The 26,954-nt window shown below is 44.3% G+C and overlaps 2 protein-coding genes across 2 annotated transcripts in view; one reads left to right on the plus strand and one right to left on the minus strand.

Moving 5' to 3' along the window:
- The window catches only part of fgf14 (fibroblast growth factor 14), a gene marked incomplete at both ends in the record, with an annotated part of 53,655 nt that extends 36,820 nt beyond the window's left edge, over positions 1 to 16,835 (plus strand). Inside the window, 2 exons of the mRNA XM_083638202.1 lie at positions 13,542 to 13,740; positions 16,681 to 16,835. Coding sequence (XP_083494328.1) covers positions 13,542 to 13,740; positions 16,681 to 16,835 — 354 coding nt within the window. The remainder of the gene's footprint in view (positions 1 to 13,541; positions 13,741 to 16,680) is intronic.
- A 3,762-nt stretch (positions 16,836 to 20,597) lies between these two features.
- Positions 20,598 to 26,954, minus strand: part of itgbl1 (integrin, beta-like 1) — a 78,449-nt gene continuing 72,092 nt past the window's right edge. The window contains exons 10-11 of the mRNA XM_083638473.1: positions 24,651 to 24,764; positions 20,598 to 21,411 (exon numbers count right to left, since the gene is read on the minus strand). Coding sequence (XP_083494599.1) covers positions 21,323 to 21,411; positions 24,651 to 24,764 — 203 coding nt within the window. The 3' untranslated portion in view covers positions 20,598 to 21,322. The remainder of the gene's footprint in view (positions 21,412 to 24,650; positions 24,765 to 26,954) is intronic.

Raw genomic sequence — 26,954 nt, forward strand, 5'->3', positions numbered from 1 at the left:
TCGAATGGCCTGCAGGGGGCGACCCATTGGTCTGTGGCATTTTGGGCATTGCCATCTTTGATCTTGACACAAGTCCAGGGGTTTCCCACAGAGCACGGCCTGCTATTGGTCCATGATCGGTGAGCTGTGTGATCAGTGGACAAGTGACCTGTCAATCATGCCCCAAAACATAGTCAACATAGACTACATAGTCTGAAACTAATGATTGAGACCATAAACACATTAGGAAAGTGTTATACTTGAGGGTTCAAAACAGAAGTCCACAAACCAATGGGTCGCCCCCTACAGGCAAAGAGGACACTTCAGCATTGGCTTCAATTTTGACAAATGGAGCTACCCCCTTGTATCTAACACATTTATGTGTCATGAATCGTTTACACTTTAGATTAGGGGATGCAGAAAGCCTTGTAAATGAATTGTAAATTATTTACACATAATTTACAACAGGTGAGGAACACTTAATTTACTAAAAGTTTATAGATGACTTACAACACATTTGTATATGTTAACATAAGATGTATTAATCATCTACAAATGTATATTCATGTTTTGTAAATGGTTAGTTCATCATTAACTAAAGGCTTATAAATGACTTACGACTGAACGTTATTATAAAGTGTTACCCATTTGGGTTTGTTGCTTTAAGTATGCTTCAACTCTCGCCTTGATGAAACAACAACGGGCATCGCGAAGAGTACATTAAAAGCCTGTTAAAGACAAGCATGAAAAATGACTCCATAGATCAAGGGAGCAGGACGCTACCGGCCCATCAGATGATCCTTCATCTGTGGGGTTATCTGGGAGAGCCAGGGCCATTCATCAGCCTATTTCCCACATGACACCACTGCTTTCATCACAGCAACATGTTTCTTTTGACATTCTTCAGCTCTCTCAGGCCCAGATGTGGCATGCTGAATAATGAAGATTAGAGCCCACTCTCTCGCTATTTCTCAAAGACTGCACAGCCACACACACACACACACACACACACACACACACACACACACACACACACACACACACACACACACACACACACACACACACACACACACACAGTTTTAGTGTTGTTTCCCAAGTCTTTGCATTACGCATGCTTTGGTGGTGAGATTGTCTGACAGGTTTATTCACGCTGCGCTGATTATGCCCCTCTGGCCATAATAGGATGTAGAGAGCTGCGCGGGCCTGAAATCTCGGCCCGAGCCCTCCCCGGCCCGTGACATGCAGGCCCGTGCCCGACCCGGCCCGGATGAGTCATGAAATTAATTGGCCCGAGCCCGTTGCGAGGCCCGACATCAATATCACGATATGACGACACATCTCTCTCTCCCTCTCTGTGCATGCTGCCGCGCTGCTGAACTCGTTGGTCCAAAACGTTGCTAGACTGTGTTGCCTATGAAGACAAACACTGCAGCTTTCTCTCTGTCTCTCTCTCCCCCTATCACACACGCTACCGTGGCCTATCAACATCCACACGTCTCGAGAAAGAGAACGTTAGATCGTTTAATTGCCAACAGCAACAATGCCCACAAACTGAAACATTATGTCACTCAAGCATATCGAAATTAAAACAGCAGACTTACCGTTTATAGCTGCATTGAATAACGTCACATTAGTGTCCTCACAATGTATGGTAGATGGGTTCATTTTGAACAGGTTGAAATGAGCTTTCCCTACTGCAGTGGGGACTGTTTAACTCTCCCCTCGCAAACTTTGTTTTATGTCCATCGATCTTATTTCTCTCTCACGACACGGACACGGACACACGCGGCTTGTTTTGTTGTTTTTTACGCTGACGGAGTGGCAGACTAACGTCACGGTGAGGGTGTGTGTGTCTGTGTGTGTGTGTGGCTGTGGCTAGGCGAGTGTCTGTGCAGTGTGCGCTCCTCCTCTTTGTGTGACTGCTCTGCTGTGTAAAATCAAGCGAGTAATACAACGTTATTTTATTTAATTATTGAAAAACGGCCCGACCCCGGCCCGGCCCGGACCTATTAATAAAAATAAAATAAAAAACGAGCCCGGCCCGGGCCCGTTTAGGCAGGCCCGAGGGGCCCGCGAGGGTACCCTCGGGTTTGCAGCTCTCTAATAGGATGGCTAAACAAACGGATGGGGGCGGGGCCTAAACAAATGGAGGGGGCGGGGTCTAAACAAACTGAAGAGGGCGGGGCCTAAACAAACTGAGGGGGACGGGGCTTCAATTCCTCCACTAACAACAACAACTACATTTGGGGTAAATGAGCTAATATAGAAAGCAACAGTGGTCAGCCTGTTTGCATCATGAAGTATTGAAGTATTGTGTACTATTTCCAGGTTCTGTTTGTCCATGCTGTAGTTGCACTATTGAAGACACATCTACTCTCATATTGTGGACATGGCACTTGAATATATATATATATATATATATATATATATATATATATATATATATATATATATATATATATATATATATATATATATATATAATATACTGCACAATGCACTCCACAACACGAATGTTGCCCTTGCCTTTAAGTGCTGCATTCTATTTCTGCAAATCAAGGCTAGAGATATAATATGAAGATATAATATGAAGTAAAAAATATGAGAGCTGAGAGGAGGAAGATGTTAAAGTGCAAAAGAGAATCATTGACAAAAGATAATCTACACAGAAAGGACACACACTTCCCCTTTGAAAAACTAGGACACTGTTCCTGAGAGTGTATGCAACACAGACAACGCAAGAGAGAGAGACTAGAGAGAAACTAAAGAGAGAGAGGGGCAGGGAGAGATGGAGAGAGAGAAACAGCTTTATACCTGCAGACACCTGACATGTTGTTCATTCTTCCTGCACAGAGTACCTCTGCCTCACAATGAGTGCATATTTATTTCCTCTTGTGTGTACATACACCTGTGTGAGTGTGTGTGTGTGTGTGTGTGTGTGTGTGTGTGTGTGTGTGTGTGTGTGTGTGTGTGTGTGTGTGTGTGTGTGTGTGTGTGTGTGTGTGTGTGTGTGTGTGTGTATGTGTGTGTGCGTGCACGCGCATGCGCCCGTGTGTGTGTCTCGGAAGCTTGTGTGAGCTTCCGAGATACGCTTGTCAGCTTGTTACAGAGGGCAGATGGCTGGCTGGCCTGACAAGAGATGACTAGCCAATCTAGCAAAAATCTGCCTGCCTTGACACCCATCTGGCACCAATTTACGGATCAACGCCAGCACAGTGGTGTGGACAGAGGCTCACACACACACACACACACACACACACACACACACACACACACACACACACACACACACACACACACACACACACAGAGCTATTTGAAACCTCTCTGATAGGTATGGGTTGTTTGCTCTTTGTTTGTGTGTTTGCTTTAGGGCTGCGCCATGATACTTTATTTATTTGTAATTCTCTTCGTTTGAACAACCCTTGAGCATCTTTGTATCCTTCAGTGAGTTCTTTCAAAGTGTTGGGATTTGTGCCACCTTCCAGGCAACACTTCCTACTGTAGGTGTGCGCTTGTGTCAATTGAGCCCTTGAACGGGGAGTTTGAGGAGGATGCTCTCAGGGCATGTTGCATCCCCAGACTGCTCCTCTGCTGAGTCATTCATCAGTCTGACTGCTCCGGCTCCTTCTAGTGCTTCCCAAAGTGGGGTCCGCGAGCCATGTCCAGGGGGTCCCCAAAATTAGAGTTTTTTCCTTTTCTGTATCCACTGTCGATTTTACCGGGCACACATGTAAACAGACGCCCACATCCGCAGCTGACAAACTGTCTTCTTATGTTTAAAGCGGGATTTAAAGCAGGATAAACAGGATCAGGTAATAGATAAACGTGCACGCAAGTAAGCTCGGACTCCCTCACCCCTTCTTGTTTGCTGGCACTATGATATAACCTTCAGTATGATGTCACAATGTCAACAGTGACATCATCAATGATGTCAGATGTAACACCCTATTGTTTAAAAGTATAGCCAGGTGTTAACTTTATTCCAATTAAAATGTGTTTCTCTTTATCACTATGAAACAGCTACGAAGTATTTAGGTTGACAAGTTTTAGAATACAAATGGTTCCAATCGCATCTAAGAGTACAAATGTAGTAGTCCGTGGAAAATGTTCTCCCCTCTAAGGGGTCCCTGGCCCCAAACATTTTGGGAACCCCTGTGCCAGGTCATAACATGACAATCCAAAGGAAATATAAGACACAAGTGTTAGATGTTAGAGCAAATAGCTTTCAAACAAGTTAAGAAATTAGCATCATCATTAATTTAAGTGTCATAACATTGGTTAATAGTTCATTGCGGTTTTAGAGATGTAAACAAGATTTCAGAGCATTGCGTGTGTGTGTGTGTGTGTGTGTGTGTGTGTGTGTGTGTGTGTGTGTGTGTGTGTGTGTGTGTGTGTGTGTGTGTGTGTGTGTGTGTGTGTGTGTGTGTGTGTGTGTGCGTGCGCGCGTGCGTGCATGTGTGCCAGGGCCAGGGAGTTGTGCAGGGTGAGTGTTAAAAATCGAAACACTGTCATCGTCACCAGGGAAACTTTATTGAAAGCTTAAGTGCTTCTGGTGGTCAAACCCTTTAAAAGTGTCAGTGCTTTTTGTCACCCACCTTTCAAAAATAGATATATTGTCAGTGGTGTATGAAGTACTCGAAAGCCATACTTGAGTAAAAGTACAGATATCTTCCAAGAACAAGACTTTGGTAAAAGTCAAAGTCACTCATTAGAATATTACTTGAGTAAAAGTCTTAAAGTAGCTGATATTTTCTGTACTTAAATATCAAAAGTAATTTTCTGATATTAAATGTACTTAAGTATTGAAAGTAAAAGTACAAGTAAATGCTGTTGAAAAAGGCAAGCAAAAGGCATGCCTGGGCTTAAGTGGAAGCTTATCTTTCTTCTTCTCGAGTGTTATAGCGATTGGCAAACAATGTTACGTTGCATTACAGCCACCAACCGGAATGGTGTGTGGATTGTGATTAACGTAACTTGCAAACTAGGAGCACTGATTCGCCAAACCTGATTGCTTGTAGGCTACCTTCTCCTGATTTTACTTTGTAACTAAGATGCTTGGGGGGAAATGTAGTGGAGTAAAAGTAAGTTATGTGACAGAACTGTGTTCTAACACAGTAGCTGCCATGTTGGTTTTGGAGTTTTTGGCGACTGCAACCTCAGCCAGCCGATCAGGCGGCCAATCAGAACAGCGCCTCATTATCATGGCATCCCTGCCCACTCAGAACAGTGCATAGTTAATGAGGGGAGAAACGAGAAACTAAGAGGATGGAGAAACTGTGCAGAGCCTGGATTTATTTTTTTTAATTTTTTGCAACATAATTCATAGCCTTATTTTAAACACCGCTGAGAAATGTTTTAAACAGCTAAAAAGAGCATAATATGGGACCAAGTAATTGCCATTATGAGCATATTCTGTTTTTAGAACAACAATCTTCTCAGTGCAAATACTGCTGGTATGTCATGGCAACGTGGCATCATGCAAGATACAAAGGTCAGTATCTATCAGCTCTATACTGTATCTGCACACAGTTCATCTGCTGCTTTACTGGCTCTCTTCATTTAGTCGCCGTCTCCTTGCCTCCTTTTGCTTTGGTAATCAGACAGGTCTGCTGAAGCCCCCGTTGTCTGCACACACTGTTGACGTGACTCTTATACATATGAGAGCAGCTTATCATTGTGAATGCAGCTCAGCTTTCTGGAGGTTGACCTTTTTCCATGGATTAATAGGCTTTATGCTGGCAGCATTAATAAACAATTCCTTCATTTCCACACTGGGCTAGTGAGCGATCACTCTGCATCTTAATGTCAGTATCAGCCCCCCTCTCACCTACTTTTAGGCAGCCTAGATGGGCAGTCACGCCCCGCCCCGTGCTTCCCAAAGGATGCTTGAGAGTGACTCTCTTGCTCTCATGTCGTTGCACTCTTTATCGGGGCTTTTTATTTAAGACTGGCACTCTCTCTATCTGTCTCAGTCTGTTTGTCTCTTTATCTTCCATCGTTTCTCCGAGGAAACCGCCTTCCTCCTCGCATCATGCCCCTTCCCCTCAACGCACTCTCCTCTCTCTCCTAGTCTCTCTCTCTCTCTCTCTCTTTGTATGTCTGTCTCCCTCTTCCTGTTTATCTCCCTCCCTCCCTCCGTGTCCCCTGTCTCCTTGCTTTGGTAAGAGGGCTGATTATGTGGGGCTGAGCAGTTCTGCCCCCCCCCCACTGTCTGTGGCCAAGGTCAATTATGGCCTTCCATTTAGAGCGTGGCCAATCAGGGACCAGGGAGCCACTGATGTGGAGCGACAGGCGGGGGGGGGGGGGGATCGAGCGCGGAGAAAATCAACCGTTTGGCGCCTCAAAAATGATTGGATTTGCCTCTGGAGTGAAGGTGTGAGCAGCGCCCAATGTCTCCTTCTCCTTTCTCTCCTTCAATGTCACCCATATTTTTCCAGACATATTAGTTTGAGGCAGCATTATTTGAACAGCTCACTCTTTACTGGTCATATTGTCACAAACCGTTGCTTGTAGTTTAGTTTGCTGAATGTTCCATTCAAACGCGTCATGTGACGTGTCATGTGACAGGCTCCTTTAATTGAAGACATTACATTATTACATACATCATGTACTTGCGCTGCCATTATGAATCGCCTCCGATTTTCATAGTTCATTTAATAAGGACTCATAGATCATATGAAGCATTAGAGCCAGCATATGGGGATCATGTGTGTGACACACAGAGTACAGATTTACTTTCTATACTTTTCTGTCTTCAGCAATAAAAAGCTTGAGGGGAAATGATGTTGGATGAGGTTAAACAGTAATGGAAGACATTGACAGATGGATGTCATTAGATGTCACCTCGCAGATAATTTTGATAGATCAAAGTGGCAATAACCAAAACAGACAAGAAAGAATATTACAGCAGAATACAACAGTGGGTGTTGCCTGCCTCCTGTGGGTCTTGTCTTGTGTGTACGGATGCATTGCCGGGTCCCTTCCAATAGCACTTTGCTATCCTGGAGCCCCTCTCTGTTACCATGGAAACCCAAGAGCAAAGGTATGTTCTGGGTGCCCAGAAGAGGGGGGGGGGCTGAAAGAAAGAGAAAAGCAAAGAGCTTGTCAAGGAAAGTGCAGCAGCAGCTGTCAGAAGGGAACTGCGCTTCTTTCACCTTAATAAAGTTTGCACGCTGCAGGTCAGAGTGAAGACTGCCCCGGGGACATTTTGTAGCTCTTTTACTGGGAGAATTAATATAGTGACCTGCACCAAACCTCTTCCACATTTCAATCATTCTGCCACTTAGTGATATGAAATAGACAAAGAAGACAACAATTATACAGTCAAGTGTCAAATTGTGACATAAAATCTGTTCAGAATTATTGACTACAAAATAAATAAATAAAAACTAAAAGCTGTCTGTTTTTGCTTTGCTGTTCTCTTGATGCTTAACTTGACAGCCTTGCACTAGCACCTCCTCTGGTCGGTCGGTGCGCCTGTTTGGGGCGGAAGGGAACTGGTGGGAATAGTGTGATCCTCCCACGTGCTACGTACGTCCTGCCAGTGAAGCTCCCCGCCGGCAGGTGAAAAGAAGCGTCTGGCAACTGCACATGTATCGGACGAAGCAGATCGGCAGAGGGGGTAGCGACCGGGGCAGCAGGGGGAATTGGCCAAGTACAATTGGGGAGAAATGGGGGGGGAATTCAGAAGGAAAAAAAACTTGACAGACTTAAAATGCAATCAACAAACAATGTGTCTGTAGAGAGCTCCACCTCCTTTCACTGTTCTGATCGTCAAATCAGACTTACCCTATTTTGGTGAGTGACAGCATTACATCTTCGCTCATCACAAAACACCGCTCCAAAAACAAACCCGCTTCACTTCCTGTTCTGCCCCCGTAAACACATACAGCCATTCTGTGTGTTTACATCAAGGCTTGTGATTAGCCACAATTATGGCTTCAGATTGTGTGATTGCTTCGGCTCGGAGCTGTTTGGCAAAGCAGGAAGTGAGTATGAGTAATCAGAGCCATGCCCCATAGAAATGTTCTGGCTAATTACAGCAGCCAACAAACTTGCATTGCAGCTCGCCTGATGAGGAAGAAGTGGAATTAATTACCTAATTGAAGCAAGTCAGGGAGCCATGGCGGTAAAACGGTTTGCCTTCTAATCGGCTCAGCAACAGAGTCTGCTTCAGCGCGAGAATAGCATGTTTGAATGCTCTTTTAGACAGCACATCAAGAGAACAAATGTTACTTGGATCAAACGAGTGAAGCAGTGCGATGAAGACATTCTGTTAAAGCCTGTGTTCTTGGCAGGGGATCACCCCAAGGCGAGTCTTGCATCATCTAGCACACAGCTCTCTGTTGCCGTACCTGGATCATTCTTATCATAATGGGAAACCCAACTCCCGCTCATCTCCCCACTAGCTCCCTCTTAAGATGACACTGCTTTTATGTAACTTGCTATCTGTTAAGTGTTGCCGGCACTAGTACACATTGTGTACTAACCTATCCCCGCACGACGCCTGTCCCGGCAGACAGGAGACAGGTCTGTCTCCTCTCCCGGCAGACAGGAGACAGGTCTGTCTCCTCTCCCTCCTCTCCCGGCAGACAGGAGACAGGCCTGTCTCCTGTCCCGGCAGACAGGAGACAGACCTGTCTCCTGTCCCGGCAGACAGGAGACAGACCTGTCTCCTCTCCCGGCAGACAGGAGACAGACCTGTCTCCTCTCCCGGCAGACAGGAGACAGACCTGTCTCCTCTCCCGGCAGACAGGAGACAGGTCTGTCTCCTCTCCCGGCAGACAGGAGACAGGTCTGTCTCCTCTCCCGGCAGACAGGAGACAGGCCTGTCTCCTGTCTGCCGGGAGAGGAGACAGACCTGTCTCCTGTCCCGGCATGAAGGAGACAGGAGACTACCTCTCTGACAGCTCGGACATGATAAGCGGCCCGTTGATAAACTGCCATTTGCTGCCGACACACAATAAATCATCATGTGCATGACAAAATGCACAATGATGGGGTTGAGCATGGCAGAGTCCAAAGGGAATGTTTATTTATGTGATATTAAACATGCCAGAAAGGCTCATGCTCGGGGGGTTTAATCGCATAAGACTGCCTTTTTATCGCGTCCGCCTGCAACGTCTCTGCCTATCAATGGATTGTTCTGCTCAGGCTCGACGGTCTGCTATCGTAGCAAGATTAATAGTCCTGATCCTAATCGGTACATTATAGAATTTTCTCCTAGAATAGTCTCATGTTAATTCTCTTGTGTAATGCAATCACAGGCTAGACGGACGATGTCAGGATGTAGGATGTCCCAACGCATAGCTCACTGCTATTCTCCGGCATTGGCAGCATTAATTACAGGGTGCAGAATCACAACACTTCACACTGTGACATCTCGACTGGTGCTGATGTTATGCATGCACGCCTTCCACTCAGAAAGATCTACCAGTCCTCAATCAAGGATAAAGGAGAAGCTCTCTGAATGCAGCTGGCTGCTTCTCATGGTCATTATGGTCATCCAAAGTGTCTCTCAGTTCCTTTCCGCCCAGCACTGCTTCCAGTGGTTTACTGCCTGGTGGTGAAGCTCTGACAGGAGTAATTTAGCAGGGATAATAACGGCTATTATGGCGTGGTGTGTCCCATGTTCAGAACGGAGCGTTTAGCCCATCAATAACCCCCAGTCGAGTGCAGCAAGGAGATTTAGCAGCAGCTTATAAGAGGGGCCTTAAGATCAGGGTCCTATCAGCACATGGAAATATTACTGAGAATTACATTAAGGGAAAACATCAAGGGTTTTTACTTTATGGATATTTATTTTAAGGTGACGGCCACATTTAACCTAGCATTTCGTATGTACGGGGTTACTACGCAAGTATGGAAAACTATGGAATTTGATTTGAGTATTTTCCAGGTCTGGAAAAAAAGGAAAAGAGAGTATGGAAAAAATATTTGTGTTTCCAGACGATTGACTATCTGACTATACATACATGTTGTTTTTGTTGGCTAACCGTTGTTTATAGGGGCTGGGCAATAATTCAATATTATTGTTTATCATCTTTCAGTGGAATCGTATCGTGATGATATGAACATAATATCGTGACACATTTCTAATTTTCCATATGGCCCAGCCCTAAATCTTACATGTGCCTTTAACTACAACTGAACATTTAGTTCAGAAATAGAACTTTAGAACTTTAGTTTAGAAATAAAACTTTTTCGCGATATTTCAAGGTTTTTTCGAATCTTCGTTTCCACTCAGGTTTTTTAATGAGCAAATTGAAAATGCACCTAAAAACAGGTGGTTGGAAACCCCCCACCGAGTGAAACAAGACAATACACAACACTACACATCATTTAAACTACATTCAGACAAAATTTTGCGCAATAATCTATATTACTGATGGTGGTTTTGTGAAGCAGCTCAGTGTGTATTCCTCACGACAGATGTGCTAAGACCTCTCCAGTGGTGATGAGCATGCTTTGATTAATACACCGCCATGAATGCCTTTATTTTTAGCCATGCGCGGCGGACAGTGTGTGGAAAGGCTCTTTATTAGCATCCTGGTCGGAGACGAATGGGGAACATCAGCAGAGAGAGATATGGTGCTTCAGTGTTCATTTGTCATTGACGAATTGGGGTGTAAAGTATGGAGAAGTCACAGGATTAGTTCTGTGGTTATTCATACAAGTACTGTATAGACACCACAGCAGTCACAGACACATTGGTACTCGGAGAGATGGCAATTTGGGAAATTGCCAAGAATGATCTTTTCCGTGTTTTGCCAATTGGATAAACCATAAGCCCTGTGAAAACACAGGAACATCAGAGCAGAGTCTACATAGTGCGGGTCACAAGAGTCTGCCTCGCCTTCTGAGAGAAATAGCTCATTCACTCACTTCGGTTTACTATTCCGTAAACCATGCCCTCAAATTGGTGTGCACTAGGGCTGTCAAAATTGGCCCAAAATCATATTCGAATATTCTGTCTAAACATATTTGTTCAAATATACTCAAATACTTTTTCTTTTCTTTTTTTTGCGTGCGTGCATGGCAATGGAAACCAATACAACCAGAGAGCTTATATAACTACTTGGTATATTTATTTCAACATAAACATTGTTCCCCCCCATATTATTCAGTCAGTACTAATACAGTAGTAGCCTACACTTTTGTAATGTTTTTAAATAACCAGGAAAAAGATGTATGTTTTTATGACCAGGTTTTTTTACCTGGTTAAATGTAAATAATAACAATAACAATAACAATAACAATAATAATAATAACAATAATAATAATAATAATAATAATAATAATAATAATAATAATAATAATAATAAAACAACTAATATTAATTTTCATATTTGAATATTCTTAAATTTTTTATATTCGAATATGGTAAATGGTAAATGGACTGTATTTATAGAGCACATTTTATATAGTCTATTGACTACCCAAAGCGCTTTTATATGAATACCTCACATTCACCCATTCACACACCGACGGCGTCTGGTACACTGCCGGGAGGAGCCAGCCTCGAACCGGGAACCTTCCGATTCCCAGGCGACAGCTCTACCTCCTGAGCTAATGCCGCCCCAATATATATTTGAATATAGAATATTCTTTGCCAGCCCTAGTGTGCACGGAGGCCTAAACCATGGATTAGTAGACTGACTGTGCACACATATTTGTATATTGTATATATTGATAACTTCAAACAGGGGGCCCACAGAGTTGCATATAAAATGTATTCAACATGCTTTTTCTAGGGAGTAAATGGGTTTCATATTGTCACCAAAACACACATCAGATCATAAATTAGACCTACTTATGTAATTACAGTAATCCATGGTTATGGTTCACATAGGTCTAGGTGCCTCATGACTCTTACAGCTCACTCTGTATGCCAAGCTGTGTGTAATGGCTGTGGCTCACTGTACACAGGCCACATACAGTAGATATTAGAATTTTGTGCGCATGGTTTACTAATCTGTGGGCACAGTGACAGTATAGGAGTAAATTGTAAGAAAACTGTGCCCACTGATTTCTGCAGGTGACCCCTGGCGGCTCCACAGTTATCCTTATGGCACTACTGTAGATTTATAGATGAATAATGTTGTGTGTTGAATATTCATTCAATCAGCACAGAACTCTCAATTGTTTTCATTGTTCTTGTTATTGGACTAATGTTATACAGACATAGAGACATAAATTAGTGCGATGGTGCAGCGTGCTGACATTTCAATGATTTTGCCAGTGCTGAGGTGCTGTGGTCAGAGCCTAATATATGCTTTCTGCTGGGAAGATGAGATAATTGACGAAACCACTACTCTAACTGATATCAAGGTTAAGGCCAAGGAATGAGTTGCATTTCATCACAGCAGGCTATTAGCCTTGGCTTGAATCAGACATGATTATAGCAGGTTAGACTCTTTCTATAATGTAGCTATAGCTCACTAAGCTCAGGAGGACACTGCAGTGCTTGTCCATTTCAAGACAGGTGGAAGCATGGAGTCCACTTGACCTGGCGAGGCACTTTCTGCGCCTGCTATCTGTACATTGCAAGCATGAAATTAAGGTGGCATTCATCCCTGTGATCTCCATATAGAGCTATACACTATGTTCAAATATGAATCGGATTTCCTTGTGTTTCCTGTTGAATGTGAAATATGAATTATGAAGTTGTGTCTGTTTGAATGTCACCTACATAATATTACTGTCAAATGAAAACTCTTGTCCAATGTTTTGGGTCAAATAAGCCCCCATTCTTACTAGGCCTAGGGCATTCACATCATCAAATACTCCCAAAAAGTAGTCGACTAGTTGACTCGTGTGTCATCCCCCGCCCCCAATAAAAATGATACATTCTTGTCAAAAAGCAGTCAAAAACAGCCATTAAAGGGTTAACTAATGTAGGTGGAAGCAACCTGGTGGTGTGTGAACTGGCAGAGTGCTGATTGGCTCTGAGAGGCTGCTTACAATTTAGCCGCTAAAACTCAGCAACTTGTCTGAGCTGGAGATACTGACCCGGCACGGAAATTCTTGCCGGCGCCTTGGAGGCAAGGCAAAGAAATGTAGCTAGTGCTGGGTTAGTGCATAAGGTCTGTGGTTAACAAAGGTTTATGAAACAGTAATGAAACAGCAACGTTTGTGTTCAGCAAGATAATCTTCACAAATTAGCAACACAGTTATGACTTTTGAAGCGTAAATGCGCTTTTCTTGAAACGCAATTTTCAGAAAACACTTAAAAAGTCATCCTCATTTATGAGGATTATCTTGCTGAACACAAACTTCAGACCTTATTTCATGCATTTAACCGAAATTCCCATACAAAATCCCATTCACTTTTACACCTACGAGCCGGAAGTGTTAGCAGCCTACTCTATTTAACATGGCATAATGTAGAAAATTATTGTCCAAACAAATGTATTTATTTATATTGCTTATTCCTAAAACCACAGATGGACGCTTAGTCGACTATGATGCACAGTGTCGACTAGTGCTTTTGATAGTTGACTGGTCTGTGAAACCCCTCATTCTCACAGTCTTTCTCCTTGTGTCTGTCTTTGCAGGAACTCTTTACGGCAGAATGCAAGTTCAAAGAGTCGGTGTTTGAGAACTACTATGTGATCTACTCGTCCATGTTGTACAGACAACAGGAGTCGGGGAGGGCTTGGTTCCTCGGGCTCAATAAAGAGGGCCAAGCCATGAAGGGGAACCGAGTGAAGAAAACCAAACCAGCTGCTCACTTCCTGCCCAAGCCATTAGAAGGTACCTGATAGATGAGACTTGATGATGCAGCTGTGGTTTGATATGTATGATGGGCTCTATCTTCCGACAGGCGCTATCCCCTAAATAGCGTTTGCGCACCTGTTTGCGCGTGCCTTAAGGCAGGGAAGATAGCATTCCGCCTTGCACCGTCCGCCAGGTGTTCTGCCGAGTTTTGCTCCCCCGCCAATCAGCAAAAAAAGCATCCCCACCTCACGGGAGCATACTTGTAATCATTTATACAGAAATGTAACTGTTTAAAAGTGATATCATTGTCTGGTAGACGTGACCTCCCTGATTTCTAAGTTAAAACAGCCCCGAAATATGTTCAAGTTCAAGTTCAAGTTCAAGTTCAAGTTTATTAGTGTCCCAAAGGGCAAATTGAGTTGCAGCATATAGACATACAAATAAGAACATTGACAAGAAACAACACAAGTAGCATGTTAAACATGTTACATGCCTATAGTTAAAATAAATAAAAGGCTAAATAAAACATCAAGGACCTTGTTTGTGGCACACAATGACCGATAATGTGCAAGGTAGCATTAAAGTGCACAGTGATCGGTAAAGTGCACAGCGATCCGTAAAGTGCACAGCGATCGGTAAAGTGCACAGCGATCGGTAAAGTGCACAGCGATCGGTAAAGTGCACAGCGATCGGTAAAGTGCACAGCGATCGGTAAAGTGCACAGCGATCTGTAAAGTGCACAGCGATCGGTAAAGTGCACAGCGATCGGTAAAGTGCACAGCGATCAGTAAAGTGCACAGCGATCCGTAAAGTGCACAGCGATCAGTAAAGTGCAGACACGCAGCGACCGGTAAAGTGAGGTAGTAGAATAAAGTTGGGGATGCAATTCTCGGCCGGGATGCGGAAAGGTTCACGGCAGGTGTCGCAAGCGCAAATTAGAGCCGTGCCGAAATCATCTGCGCCCCAAAATGCCTGCGCAAACGGGATTTGGTCGGTCTTAACTACCAGAATTATTCACAGGCGTGGCCAGGCAAGGCTGGGCATTATGTCAATCAAAACCAATCAGATTCCCGTCTCGCAATGGTTTGTTTGCGCGAGGCATGCAATATGCTGTAATTATCTCCATGCGTAATAGAGTGTATTCACTCGTGCGAGGACAGAGAGAGCTTATTGACAGATCGTCTGTGGTGCCAACGAACCTCCGGCTTATGAAGGTAAATAGCCTATGTCCATTGTCTAACAAGTTTTCTCAATTCATTTTCCTCTTTGCGATGTGATAAAAGTTTCTCAGTGAGTTATAGTTGATTGCCTCACTGAATTATCTGCTAATACCCTATTTTAGCAGCATAATTTGATGTCTTGGTGTGGCAAGGCTGTGTTAATGACATATCCAAAACGAATTCCACTTTCCACTGCGCAAATACCTCTCTGCGCTGGGAGCGCAACGGTAATCTCCGTGCAGCGCACCCAGCGCAGAGAGGTATTTGCGCGTAAGAGGTCCTTTTCAAAGCTCTTAGCGCAAAGTAATTGCGCGCTGCTGACGATAGCATAATGCCATCTATCACCACATTTTAGCGCTGAAACGCCTGCTTTGGCTTGTGGCAGCCAATGCCCAGTACAGTTATCACAGGCATGCGCTTGTGTCCGCCCCCAATTTGCATTGCGCACGGCGTTAAACGAGCGCAAACGCTAAATTAGCGCTTTTGGGAAGATAGAGCCCCTGTATTTAGGGTTAGGGTAATAATGTATTTAGGGTTAGGGTTAGGGTAATATATGTATTTATGGTTAGGGTTAGGGTTAGGGTAATATATGTATTTAGGGTTCGGGTTAGAGTAATATATGTATTTATGGTTGGGGTAGGGTAATATATGTATTTAGGGTTCGGGTTAGAGTTAGGGTATTATGTATTTAGGGTTCGGGTTAGAGTTAGGGTAATATATGTATTTAGGGTTCGGGTTAGAGTTAGGGTAATATATTTAGGGTTCGGGGTAGAGTTAGGGTAATATATTTAGGGTTCGGGTTAGAGTTAGGGTAATATATGTATTTAGGGTTCGGGTTAGAGTTAGGGTAATATATGTATTTAGGGTTCGGGTTAGAGTTAGGGTAATATACAGTATGTATTTAGGGTTCGGGTTAGAGTTAGGGTAATATATGTATTTAGAGTTCGGGTTAGAGTTAGGGTAATATATATTTAGTTTCGTCTACCACAATGTCAACGCCATGTTCATTTCTGAGGGAGCAGCCACAGCTAAAGCCTGTCACGTCGCAACAGGGCAAAGGCATGATCCCATCCAGAGTAAAGATAGTAATCCATCCTTCACATGTCATCTGTATTTATGTGGTAAAGATAATCCTTCAGATGTCATCTGTATTTATGTGGTAAAGATAATCCTTCAGATGTCATCTGTATTTATGTGGTAAAGATAATCCTTCAGATGTCATTTGTATTTATGTGACAGTTGATAATTGACTGCGGCTGTAAACATATTGGAGCCAGGACAACACATGTTGATAGTTTATGGTGGCAGCAAATGGCAGAATGACTCTTGTGATTTGTTGTCAGTTGAAGTGTGCTGTCAAGACAGTAATACAGCTGTAGTGCAACGGCTGTAAAAGTGTGACATAATGACACTGTTTTGGCTGCTGATTCAGATTCAGTCCTCAGAGAGAAAGGAAAAGGAAAGCAAGTTAGGGCGGTAACAGCCCAGAGGCAAAGGAGGAAAAGAAAAACATCAGATTCTGTTTTATCTCTAAATGATGTCTTCAGTGCAGGGTTTTTGAAGCATGTCCAAAGGATCTGTTTCTATGGGGAAACCTTTGAAAAAAGCAAGGAGCCATTGTTAGGGGGAGATATGACACATGAATAGCTTTAGATGCCAGCAATCCAATGATAAGGTGTTGAGTTTCACTAACAGCTTTCTTTTTCTTATCTCTCTGTTTTCTCCTGTCTGTCTGTCTGTTGTGTGCTCCTTCCAGTCGCCATGTACAGAGAGCCATCGTTGCATGATGTTGGAGAGACCGTGGCCAAGGCGGCGGTACCGGTACCGCCCAGTAAAAGCACAAGTGAGCCAGCAGTGATGAACGGAGGCAAACCTGTCAGCAAGCCCGATAAGCCCGCCGCCGCCACATAGCCACACCCCACCAGCGCAGAGTGTGTGTGAGGGTGTGTGTGTGTCTGCGCGCGCGTGTGTGTGTGCGTGTGTGTGTGTGTGTGTGTGTGTGTGGAGGGGGGACACGGCAGAGTGTGTGTGAGGGTGTGTGTGTGTGTGTGTGTGTGTCTGTGTGTGTGGAGGGGGGACACGGTAGAGTGTGTGTGAGGGTGTGTGTGTGTGTGTGTGTGTCTGTGTGTGTGGAGGGGGGACACGGCAGAGTGTGTGGGAGGGTGTGTGTGTGTGTGTGTGTGTGTGTGTCTGTGTGTGTGGAGGGGGGACACGGCAGAGTGTGTGGGAGGGTGTGTGTGTGTGTGTGTGTGTGTGTGTGGAGGGCGGACACGGCAGACGCAGGGCTTTTTCCTACTAGACTCCAAACCCTCTTCTTCAAACCTTCTCCTGTGGATCAGATCCAGGCAAACCTCCCGTCCTTTCTTCTCGTCCCCCACCTCGTCCTCCTTCTCCCTGGCCGTCTCATCACGGGCGGACGGTCTCCGGCACAGGAGGGAAGAGGACCTCCTGATCATGGACTGCCTTTCGATTCCTCTGGAACTGTGAGAATCTGTGAGAATCTGTGAGAACGGCGCGCATTTCACAGCCACACTCGTGGCACCTTGCTTGCTGATGGTTCATCCAAGAAAGCCACCTCTATAATGCCCTGTCACAGCAGAGTCTGTGTAACTTCAGATCTATTTTCTATACCACAGTTCACCAGCTATGTTCTGGGGTAGAGACTGTACAGATAGAGTCAACACTTGGACTGTCTCCCTCTATTTTTTACGAGTATGTTCCCGTCTCCCTCTCTTTCTATATCCAGTCGCACCCTTTTCTCTTCGTCAAGTAAGTTAGGGGGAAAAATGTAAGGGCAATGTGCAAGTTGCTGACATACACATTCACGCCAATGTGGTCTAATCAGCCTAAAAACACAAACATAATGTAAAAAATCCCAATATTCCTCTGCTTTGCCTACTATAAAAGATGCACACACAGAGACACATGCACTCACACACACATGCACACAGTCTGTGGAGAGGTGAAAATCAGAGTCTTAGATGGAGTGTTGCATTTTTACGGCCAGATAAAAACCCGGCTAGCAGATAGCTCCCGCAATCATAGTTGATTAAGTGCTAATTACTCCCACTGCAATCAATGTGAGGAGCCCCCCTACCCCCCCCCCCCCCCCCCCCCCACACACACACACACACACACACACACACACACACACACACACACACAGACAAACACTCATAAGCAGATGTGCGTGTGGGTGGGAGAGCGCTGTAACAGAGTGGTGTATACATATCACTATCTAAATCCCACCAGCGGTTCAGTCCGCCTCCTCTGGTAAATAGAAACGTGAAGTCTATTTTTCTTTAATCTTATTTCAGAGCGTGGGCTCTAGGAATATCTCTAGGCCTTGTAGGCCTCTGTCCCTCACTCGCCCAATTCTCTGATCTAGCAGGCGAGGCTTGTGGCTTTGACTCAGATGGTCTATAACTGCAGCACTGGCAGCCATCTTATGGCAGCGTCTACTTCAAGCCAGAAAACAACATGGCTGAATACCAGTAGGCGAGATTTATACTGGCTGCATCCCCGTTGTGTTCAGCAAACTAAAGCATGGGCAAGGTTAGTGTTGTGTTCTCTCTTCTTGCAGCGGTAATACAGGAGATGGCTTATATTGTAACATTTTCACTGTATAAAACTTAGGGAAAATGACTATTAAAAAAACATCACTTTTTAAATGACTAGATACTATGAGAGGAGTATGTCTCCTAGCTCAGCATGCAGAGTCCACTACCGATCATCTTGGCCTATCATGTGCCTGTTTGGACCTTGATCCCCGGCATGCAAAAACAGGTTCCCAGTCCCCACTGGGCCAAAGGTGCCTGACCCACCCAATACATCCAGTAGAGGACACGTAGCATTATCCGCCAACACCCATCACATCTCACTCACATCCATTCACTCTGAAATGACCAAAGTCTTTCTCATCCCAGAAGAACGGATTCCTTCAAAAAAAGGAAACACATCTTGATTCTCTTTCTGATTCAATTCATCAAAGCTTTCACTGTGATACTATTTGTTCTGTCCAAAAGAATCACGGAAGAATCACCTCTGCTAGACGCACTGAAAGGTCTTGACCGATGTCATTTTGGAGGCTATACCTTGAATTATTCACATGCATGTATTTCTACAAAGGATGAGGTATGGGTAAAGTTCGTTGCTGGTATCTGTTAGCCAGATCGTTTGGTTTGGGGGCGTTGAATGGGCATGTTCTACCCTATGGCACATTCATAGATAATCTAAAGATACCGCTGCACTTTCTTTTCTCATTTCCATCACAACTGTTAACAGTTTATCAACATTCTGTCACATTCTATCAACCAATTTATAACATTTGTCTTGCTTTATCGATTTTCCTAATAGTTTTGGTAGATAAGATATAGAATGTTAAGTAGACTGATGCTACTGTATGCTGCTAAAATTGCAACTATATTAAGAAATTGATTTGGTGAATATAATTTCCTGAGTTCATTGGGATTACAAGTGACCATTTCTTATTACAGGACATTGAAGCACATTAGATAGACTTCAATACTTGTCTGTACAAAGCTGTGGATGCTATAATGAAAATGAAGTAGTATACACACAGGGGCTGAAAACCACTGTCGTTGTATTTGGGGCCGGCGTCTGTCCTCGATTACAACCTATCACTTTCCCCATTGATGAACTCTACATGCTGGGCTGGCTCCTCCGGCCCTGCAGTCCAGTGAACTGGCTCCTCCGGCCCTGCAGTCCAGTGAACTGGCTCCTCCGGCCCTGCAGTCCAGTGAACTGGCTCCTCCGGCCCTGCAGTCCAGTGAACTGGCTCCTCGGAGGCTGACTTTATTTTTGTAAATGACTGCTGTGTAAATGTCCATCTCTGTTTGATCTCTGTAGCCAGCGTTTGGTTTCTCTTCATTTCTCTTCGTATACGGGTCGTGTGTGATGTCGTCTTCTGATCCTGACAGTTGCCACTTTGGTTTTCCTGTCCCCGTCTCTCCAGAGCAGACTTACGGTAGTTTCTTTGTTACCTGTGCTTCTGTTCTCAACCTCTTCTTTTCTACGTTGTCCCATCTGTTGCATGGGGAGAGGATGGCATCGATGAACTGCATGTAGTAGGCTATGTCTATCAAGAACTGTTGGTATGTACCGCTAATTTTACATATATGCAACGAGTCTGTCTGCACTGTACAGTTTGTGTTTGTTGTATACACATATACAACATATTGAATCAAATATTTATATAAAGGTGTACTGTAACGTCAGTAACATACTTAATGCAATATAGTGTGCAGTATATTATTGCACCAGTCATTCTGATGGGACAAATAAAACAGAGGGGTTGGCTAGTACTTAAAGCATGAAAAAGGCCAAAGTAGAATTTACATTAAATTTTCTTTGTGACTTCTTATCGGTCCTCTTTTCAAGTGGTGATTGAGCTCTTGTGTCAATGCAGCTCTCATCCCCTGATACCACCTTTGGAAGTGACATGGACATCCAGCATGCCACAACTCAACTATGTATGCCCTCTTTGTTTCTACCACTTACAGTTGAACCGTATCACTAGTATGAGTTGAGTGAGAAATGTCCTTCATGTACCTTACAGTACAGTATGGCTTTCATGGCAGATTGTTATGGATTGGTTGCTTTCTAAAGGTGGAGAAGAATAGGCACTATTAAAACGATTTATTTTAAAAAATATATATATATACCATTGCAAGTATGCCCATTGGAGTTATGTCATGTTATAACAAATTTGTAACCCATGTATGATTAAGGTCTTCGCATTGTTTTCCATGCAAATGTTGTGTCATGCGGCACATTTAATGTTTTATTATTAAAAACAAATAAAAACCTCAAACAATACCTCTGACTTGAGTGCAGGGTGGCCATTGAGTCCAATTTGTGAAAAAGCACTTTATACCAATTATTAACAGACATACCGCCACCCACATATTCCAAAGAAATAACCTTAATAATAAAACATTCTCTTCTCAACATCTGTATTGTTTATGTACCTGCATGTGTAGGTACATAGGTAGGTAGGTAGGTATGTGTAGCTCTCCGGAATATGTAAGCATTCCTATATAAACAAATTTCATACATATAGTTGTATCAGAAACATAATACAAGGTTACATTGTAATATGTTCTAAACAGAAGAAAAAAATGCCTTTTGCTTCCATGGTTTCTTGCTCGCATACAAAACACCGTTTTAATAAAGATAATTTGTAACCAGTACAATGAATGAATGAATGCTGTTATACGAGTGATATGCAGAAATCGGAATGAAGTATCCACGTTTGGTTTTGCCTTCTCTTGTCTCTCACTCCCCATGGTCGCCAGGCTGTGGTGTGGAGTGGGTGGAGCTCCTGGTGGCCCCGGGCAGCCAGGCCTCGTGTGTGTGCGTTGGGTGTCCCGCTCCCCTCAGTACTCCGTCCCCACCCAGATCTCGCAAGCGTTCCCCGTCCAGCCGTCCCAGCATTCGCAGTTGCCGCAGCTGCACAATCCGTTCCCTGCGACAAGACGGGAGAAGGAAAGCTGTCAATTGAGCGAGCTGTGCCATATTGTGTCTGACCTTTAAAAAGCCTCCCTGGGTGCAGCTCTGTGATGGAGACCGGATACTTTCTGCACTGCTGAGCTCCGTTTGTACTGTCACAGCGATGTTGGTCTGGGTGGAAAATCCTCGTTCCGTGTCATCCGGCTATGGGCGGAACACACCCACGACATCCATCCGGAACCAGAGTGCAGCTGTGCTCCCGCTCAAAATTTGCGTTCTGTTAAAAAAACATGGGCGACGCAAGTATCTAGCTACCCAAAGAGCTACAAAAAAACAACAACAACTAAAACCAAATAATGGCATCACCGCCTGACACACCGGTCAAAGCGGTAAAATGGGGTAATGAAAACACTGTGGTACACAAAGCGGAAGACCCCCCGGAACACGGGGCGGGTCTGGGGTCTTCCTGCCTGTAGTAATGCGTGCCAGGCTCTCTTTCCTTTGAGAGAGCCTGGTGAGGTTACAGCGCTGTGGCCACGCAGAAGGCAAAACTCTGAGATACTGTAACTAACAGTGAAAAAGGCCCAAGTTCCCCACCACAGAGAGCTGCCATCATTAGAGCTATCCTCTCAGATATCCAAAAGCATAATGTTTGTGTCTGTAGTCTGGCCTCCTCCTCGTCTTCCTCTGAACGGGCGGGCGGCCATAATATTCTGCTCTGGGTGTTAACCCGGGACCTCCGAGCGAGCGCTCTGCATGTCAAATGCTGAGCTGTCAGAGGGAAATGGCGGGGTTAGGGGGTGGACTCCTGCTGTCTCCCTGTCACGCAGCAGAGGAGAGAGGAGGGGGGGGGCATGGGGAGAGGAGAGAGCTGCCTCTCAATAAGCCCACTCTAGACAGGAGGATGACAACTACAGTAGAGCGCACTATTCACACCCACTGCTCTGAGCTCACTATTCACACCCACTGCTCTGAGCTCACTATTCACACCCACTGCTCTGAGCTCACTATTCACACCCATTGCTCTGGCACAGAGGAGGTTGTTGTCACACCATGCTCTCCTGACACATGGAGAGGAGTATGTTGTCACACCATGCTCTCCTGACACAGAGAGGAGTATGTTGTCACACCATGCTCTCCTGACACAGAGAGGAGTATGTTGTCACACCATGCTCTCCTGACACATGGAGAGGAGTATGTTGTCACACCATGCTCTCCTGACACATGGAGAGGAGTATGTTGTCACACCATGCTCTCCTGACACATGGAGAGGAGTATGTTGTCACACCATGCTCTCCTGACACAGAGAGGAGTATGTTGTCACACCATGCTCTCCTGACACAGAGAGGAGTATGTTGTCACACCATGCTCTCCTGACACAGAGAGAGGAGTATGTTGTCACACCATGCTCTCCTGACACAGAGAGGAGTATGTTGTCACACCATGCTCTCCTGACACAGAGAGGAGTATGTTGTCACACCATGCTCTCCTGACACAGAGAGGAGTATGTTGTCACACCATGCTCTCCTGACACAGAGAGAGGAGTATGTTGTCACACCATGCTCTCCTGACACAGAGAGGAGTATGTTGTCACACCATGCTCTCCTGACACAGAGAGAGGAGTATGTTGTCACACCATGCTCTCCTGACACAGAGAGGAGTATGTTGTCACACCATGCTCTCCTGACACAGAGAGTATGTTGTCACACCATGCTCTCCTGACACAGAGAGAGGAGTATGTTGTCACACCATGCTCTCCTGACACAGAGAGAGGAGTATGTTGTCACACCATGCTCTCCTGACACAGAGAGAGGAGTATGTTGTTACACCATGCTCTCCTGACACAGAGAGAGGAGTATGTTGTCACACCATGCTCTCCTGACACAGAGAGAGGAGTATGTTGTTACACCATGCTCTCCTGACACATGGAGAGGAGTATGTTGTCACACCATGCTCTCCTGACACAGAGAGAGGAGTATGTTGTCACACCATGCTCTCCTGACACAGAGAGAGGAGTATGTTGTCACACCATGCTCTCCTGGGTGGAAGCGGCAGTATTTGGAACTTGAGTAGATTCATGGAAAGACGAGAAGAGAGAATGTTCTATGCAATATGATGAACATGCAGAAAGACACAATGAGATGAGTTTCATGGTGACTGAGGGTATTAATTTGACAGAATTGTACCTTTGGTGCAGACGGGCATCTTTGTCTCCAACCAGGTCCTCTAGGACCTACTGTAGAGGACCTAGAGGAGCTGGTTGTTGAAATGATCATCTTTGGTGCATGAAATGAACCAGCAAGCGTTCCTAATACATTGGATTTTCCACATCCCTCATACATTGTATGTGTAATGAGAATCTACAGCAATTTTCTGGATGCAGAGTAATTTATTGGCAAACTTGTCAGATACATTTTTCGCATCAAAATTAAAAAAAAAAAGTTGGGGGAGGGGGGCAGCGTGTTTGTTTTTATTTACATGTTCAACCCCCTAGAATTGCCTCTTCAAGAAAAAAAGGAAAGACCATTTCAATAATCATCATGCATATATGGTAATTATGACATATGCCCTAATCAGTAATATGGTAATCAGGACAGACACTGTCATACATTTTCTTTGTTTCCTTGCATTTGAATCGTTTTTAGGGAACGATGTCTGCCATCTTGAACAACTGGCACTCATCTGAGTGATACTAACACTGACGTTTGGAGTCATGGAGTCAATAACAGAAGCACTTCTAAACAGCTGTCCAAATGTACCATTATCAGTAGTACCATCATCAGTGGGGAGTGTGCCTGCATCAGTGGGGAGTGTGGCTGCATCAGTGGGGAGTGTGCCTGCATCAGTGGGGAGTGTGCCTGCATCAGTGGGGAGTGTGCCTGCATCAGGAGTGTGCCTGCATCAGTGGGGAGTGTGCCTGCATCAGTGGGGAGTGTGCCTGCATCAGGAGTGTGCCTGCATCAGTGGGGAGTGTGCCTGCATCAGTGGGGAGTGTGCCTGCATCAGTGGGGAGTGTGCCTGCGTGTGTGTTCTTGTACAGCTATCTTCATGAGAACCAGTTTGAGTTTTATATCTAGGAAGTGAGGACCTTTGAGGGAAATTAGGACATTTTGAGGTTAGAATTGGGGTTAGGTTATAGGGCATTTACAGTAGTTGTGATGGTTAGGGTTAAGGACTAGGGACTAAATTATGTCAATGAATACCCTCAAGATAGCCGTAAAAACGTGTGTGTGTGTGTGTGTGTGTCTGTTTCACCTGTGCAGATGAGGCCATCATGTTGGTCACACTCGCGGTCATCACACTCACAGTACTCTCCAGACACCCACCAGTCCTGGGGAGCACACATACATTGGCCGCAGTGACAAGAACCTGTCCAGAGAGCACACGCGCACGCGCACGCGCACGCACACACATACACACACACACACACACACACACACACACACACACACACACACACACACACACACACACACACACACACACACACATACACACACACATACACTTCTTGGATTAACATCTCTATTTTTTTCAGCCGAGTTAAGGAACATTTGAGTTGACAGTGCATATTTATTTGTTCTTCTCTTTTTTCCTTTTTACACCTTCATCTTGCTGGTGGGACTATTTGTATCATTTCCTGTAAGCACATTCTTTCTTTCACAGAGAAGATGAATAGTGCTGGACAGAGTGGATATGACATTCTCCCTGGAGCTATGGCCTTTTGCCACCAGAAAGCCAGTCTACACCCACTTTCTCTTTAAACTTCCTCTCCTCCCCCCCCCTCGCCTGTACTCCCCTCAGCATTTGCTGTCGTCTCTCTCTCTCTCTCTCTCTCTCTCTCTCTCTCTCTCTCAAGGGCAGCAGCTGGATAATAATGTGTAAGCAACGCAGTATAAGCCAGGCTGAATAGAGAGAGAGAGGGAGAGGGAGATCCACGAGTCTCTGCTGCGAGGTTGTTTACAAATGAGCCCCTAAATCCCAGCAACACATCTGAGCTGTTCTGACTCCAGTAACAACATACACGGGAGTCTTTCCATCTCTAAATACAGTCAATTATGTTTATTTAACCTGGCATAATGTGGAAAATGATTGTTCAAACCAATCTATGTTCAATTTATTTATTTATTTATTTATTTATTTATTTATTTATTTATTTATTTATTTATTTATTTATTTTTATTCCTAATACCACAGATAAACAATTAGTCGACTATGATATGCACAGTGTTGTAGTGGTTTTGATAGTCGACTAGTCTGTGAAAGCCTAGTCTCTCCCCAGACTCAAATATTATGTTGAATCGCTGCGCTCCGCATACGAGATAAATGAGTCTGTGCCAGTTCACAGCCACTGCTGGTTTTCGAAGGCGGGTTGAAATTGAATGAGTGACAGGTCGTAGCACCGATGGCGATATTTTTTTTCCCATGATGGCGAAGGCATGACCCGCCCCTCTCTGCCTCTGATTGGCTGACTCCCACCTTCTTTCCAGGCAAGCCAGAAGTATCTCAAACATGAGCAGCAGGTGCAAAACAATCATTAAATCAACAAGCATGAGAGCAAACCCTATATATCTGAGTTATTTCGGCCTACTTAGCCTATTGCACAGACGTGTAATTTTTTCTTGTCATTCCAAATGTAATCACATTGTTGCTCTGATTAAGTAGAAGTAGCTACAGTTATTTGTGTAAAAAAAAGACTGGTAAAGCAGAAGTACTGATTCAACTTAATTACTCAAGTAAAAGGAAAAAAGTACAGGCTCTGAAATGTAAAAAAGTATAAAAGTAAAAGGTTTTCTGTGCAAGGCGAAAACTCACGTCATATTAATATAATTCAAATACTATTCAACTTAAAAGTTCCCTTCAAAACTTTATTTTAAGATGCATAAAGACTATACTTTAATCTTCTAGACTTAAAGCAGCTACGAGCAAGATTTTCGATTGTTATTAAAAAGTCTAAATTTAATATCGATGCATCACATCTTACCTCTAATAGTAGACGAGACCAACGCAGAGTAGTCTCGCTTAAACCCCGAGTGAATCGGCGAGTGTGGTCTTGATGTTAGTCTGTCTGCGGCCGGGGCAGATCAGGAAGTGAAATTAAACGGTTTGCGGCAGCCACTTCGGCCATAACCACAAAATAACAAAATCACTTAAAAAAAACTGTTAGAATATAACGAGAGATGTTCGCGAGAGTAGCAAGCCCCTGCATGGCGTTCTCCTTGTTTATGGTCTGTTGCTAGGCAGAGCGAAACGGCGGAAGGCAGGCAGCTGCTGTGAACCGTTTCGTTTCACTTCCGGGTTTATCCGCCCGCCGGTAGACAGATAGAGAGAGAGAGCCCCCTGGTGACGCGAGGTTAGTAGACAGACACAGACTCTATACAGTAATCATCAAGAGAGCAATCTCCGATTCACACGGCTTTGGTCTCAGCTATTATTATAGGTAAGATGTGATACATCTTACCTATCTTACCTATATGATACATGCACTGCTGATATTGATACTGTTGGGAATCAGTATTGTGTCCGTAAAAAAAATATTGTATCGATATTATCAATACC

The sequence above is a fragment of the Poromitra crassiceps genome (assembly GCF_964638095.1).
Source record: "Poromitra crassiceps genome assembly, chromosome: 6".
Lineage (NCBI taxonomy): Eukaryota > Metazoa > Chordata > Actinopteri > Beryciformes > Melamphaidae > Poromitra > Poromitra crassiceps.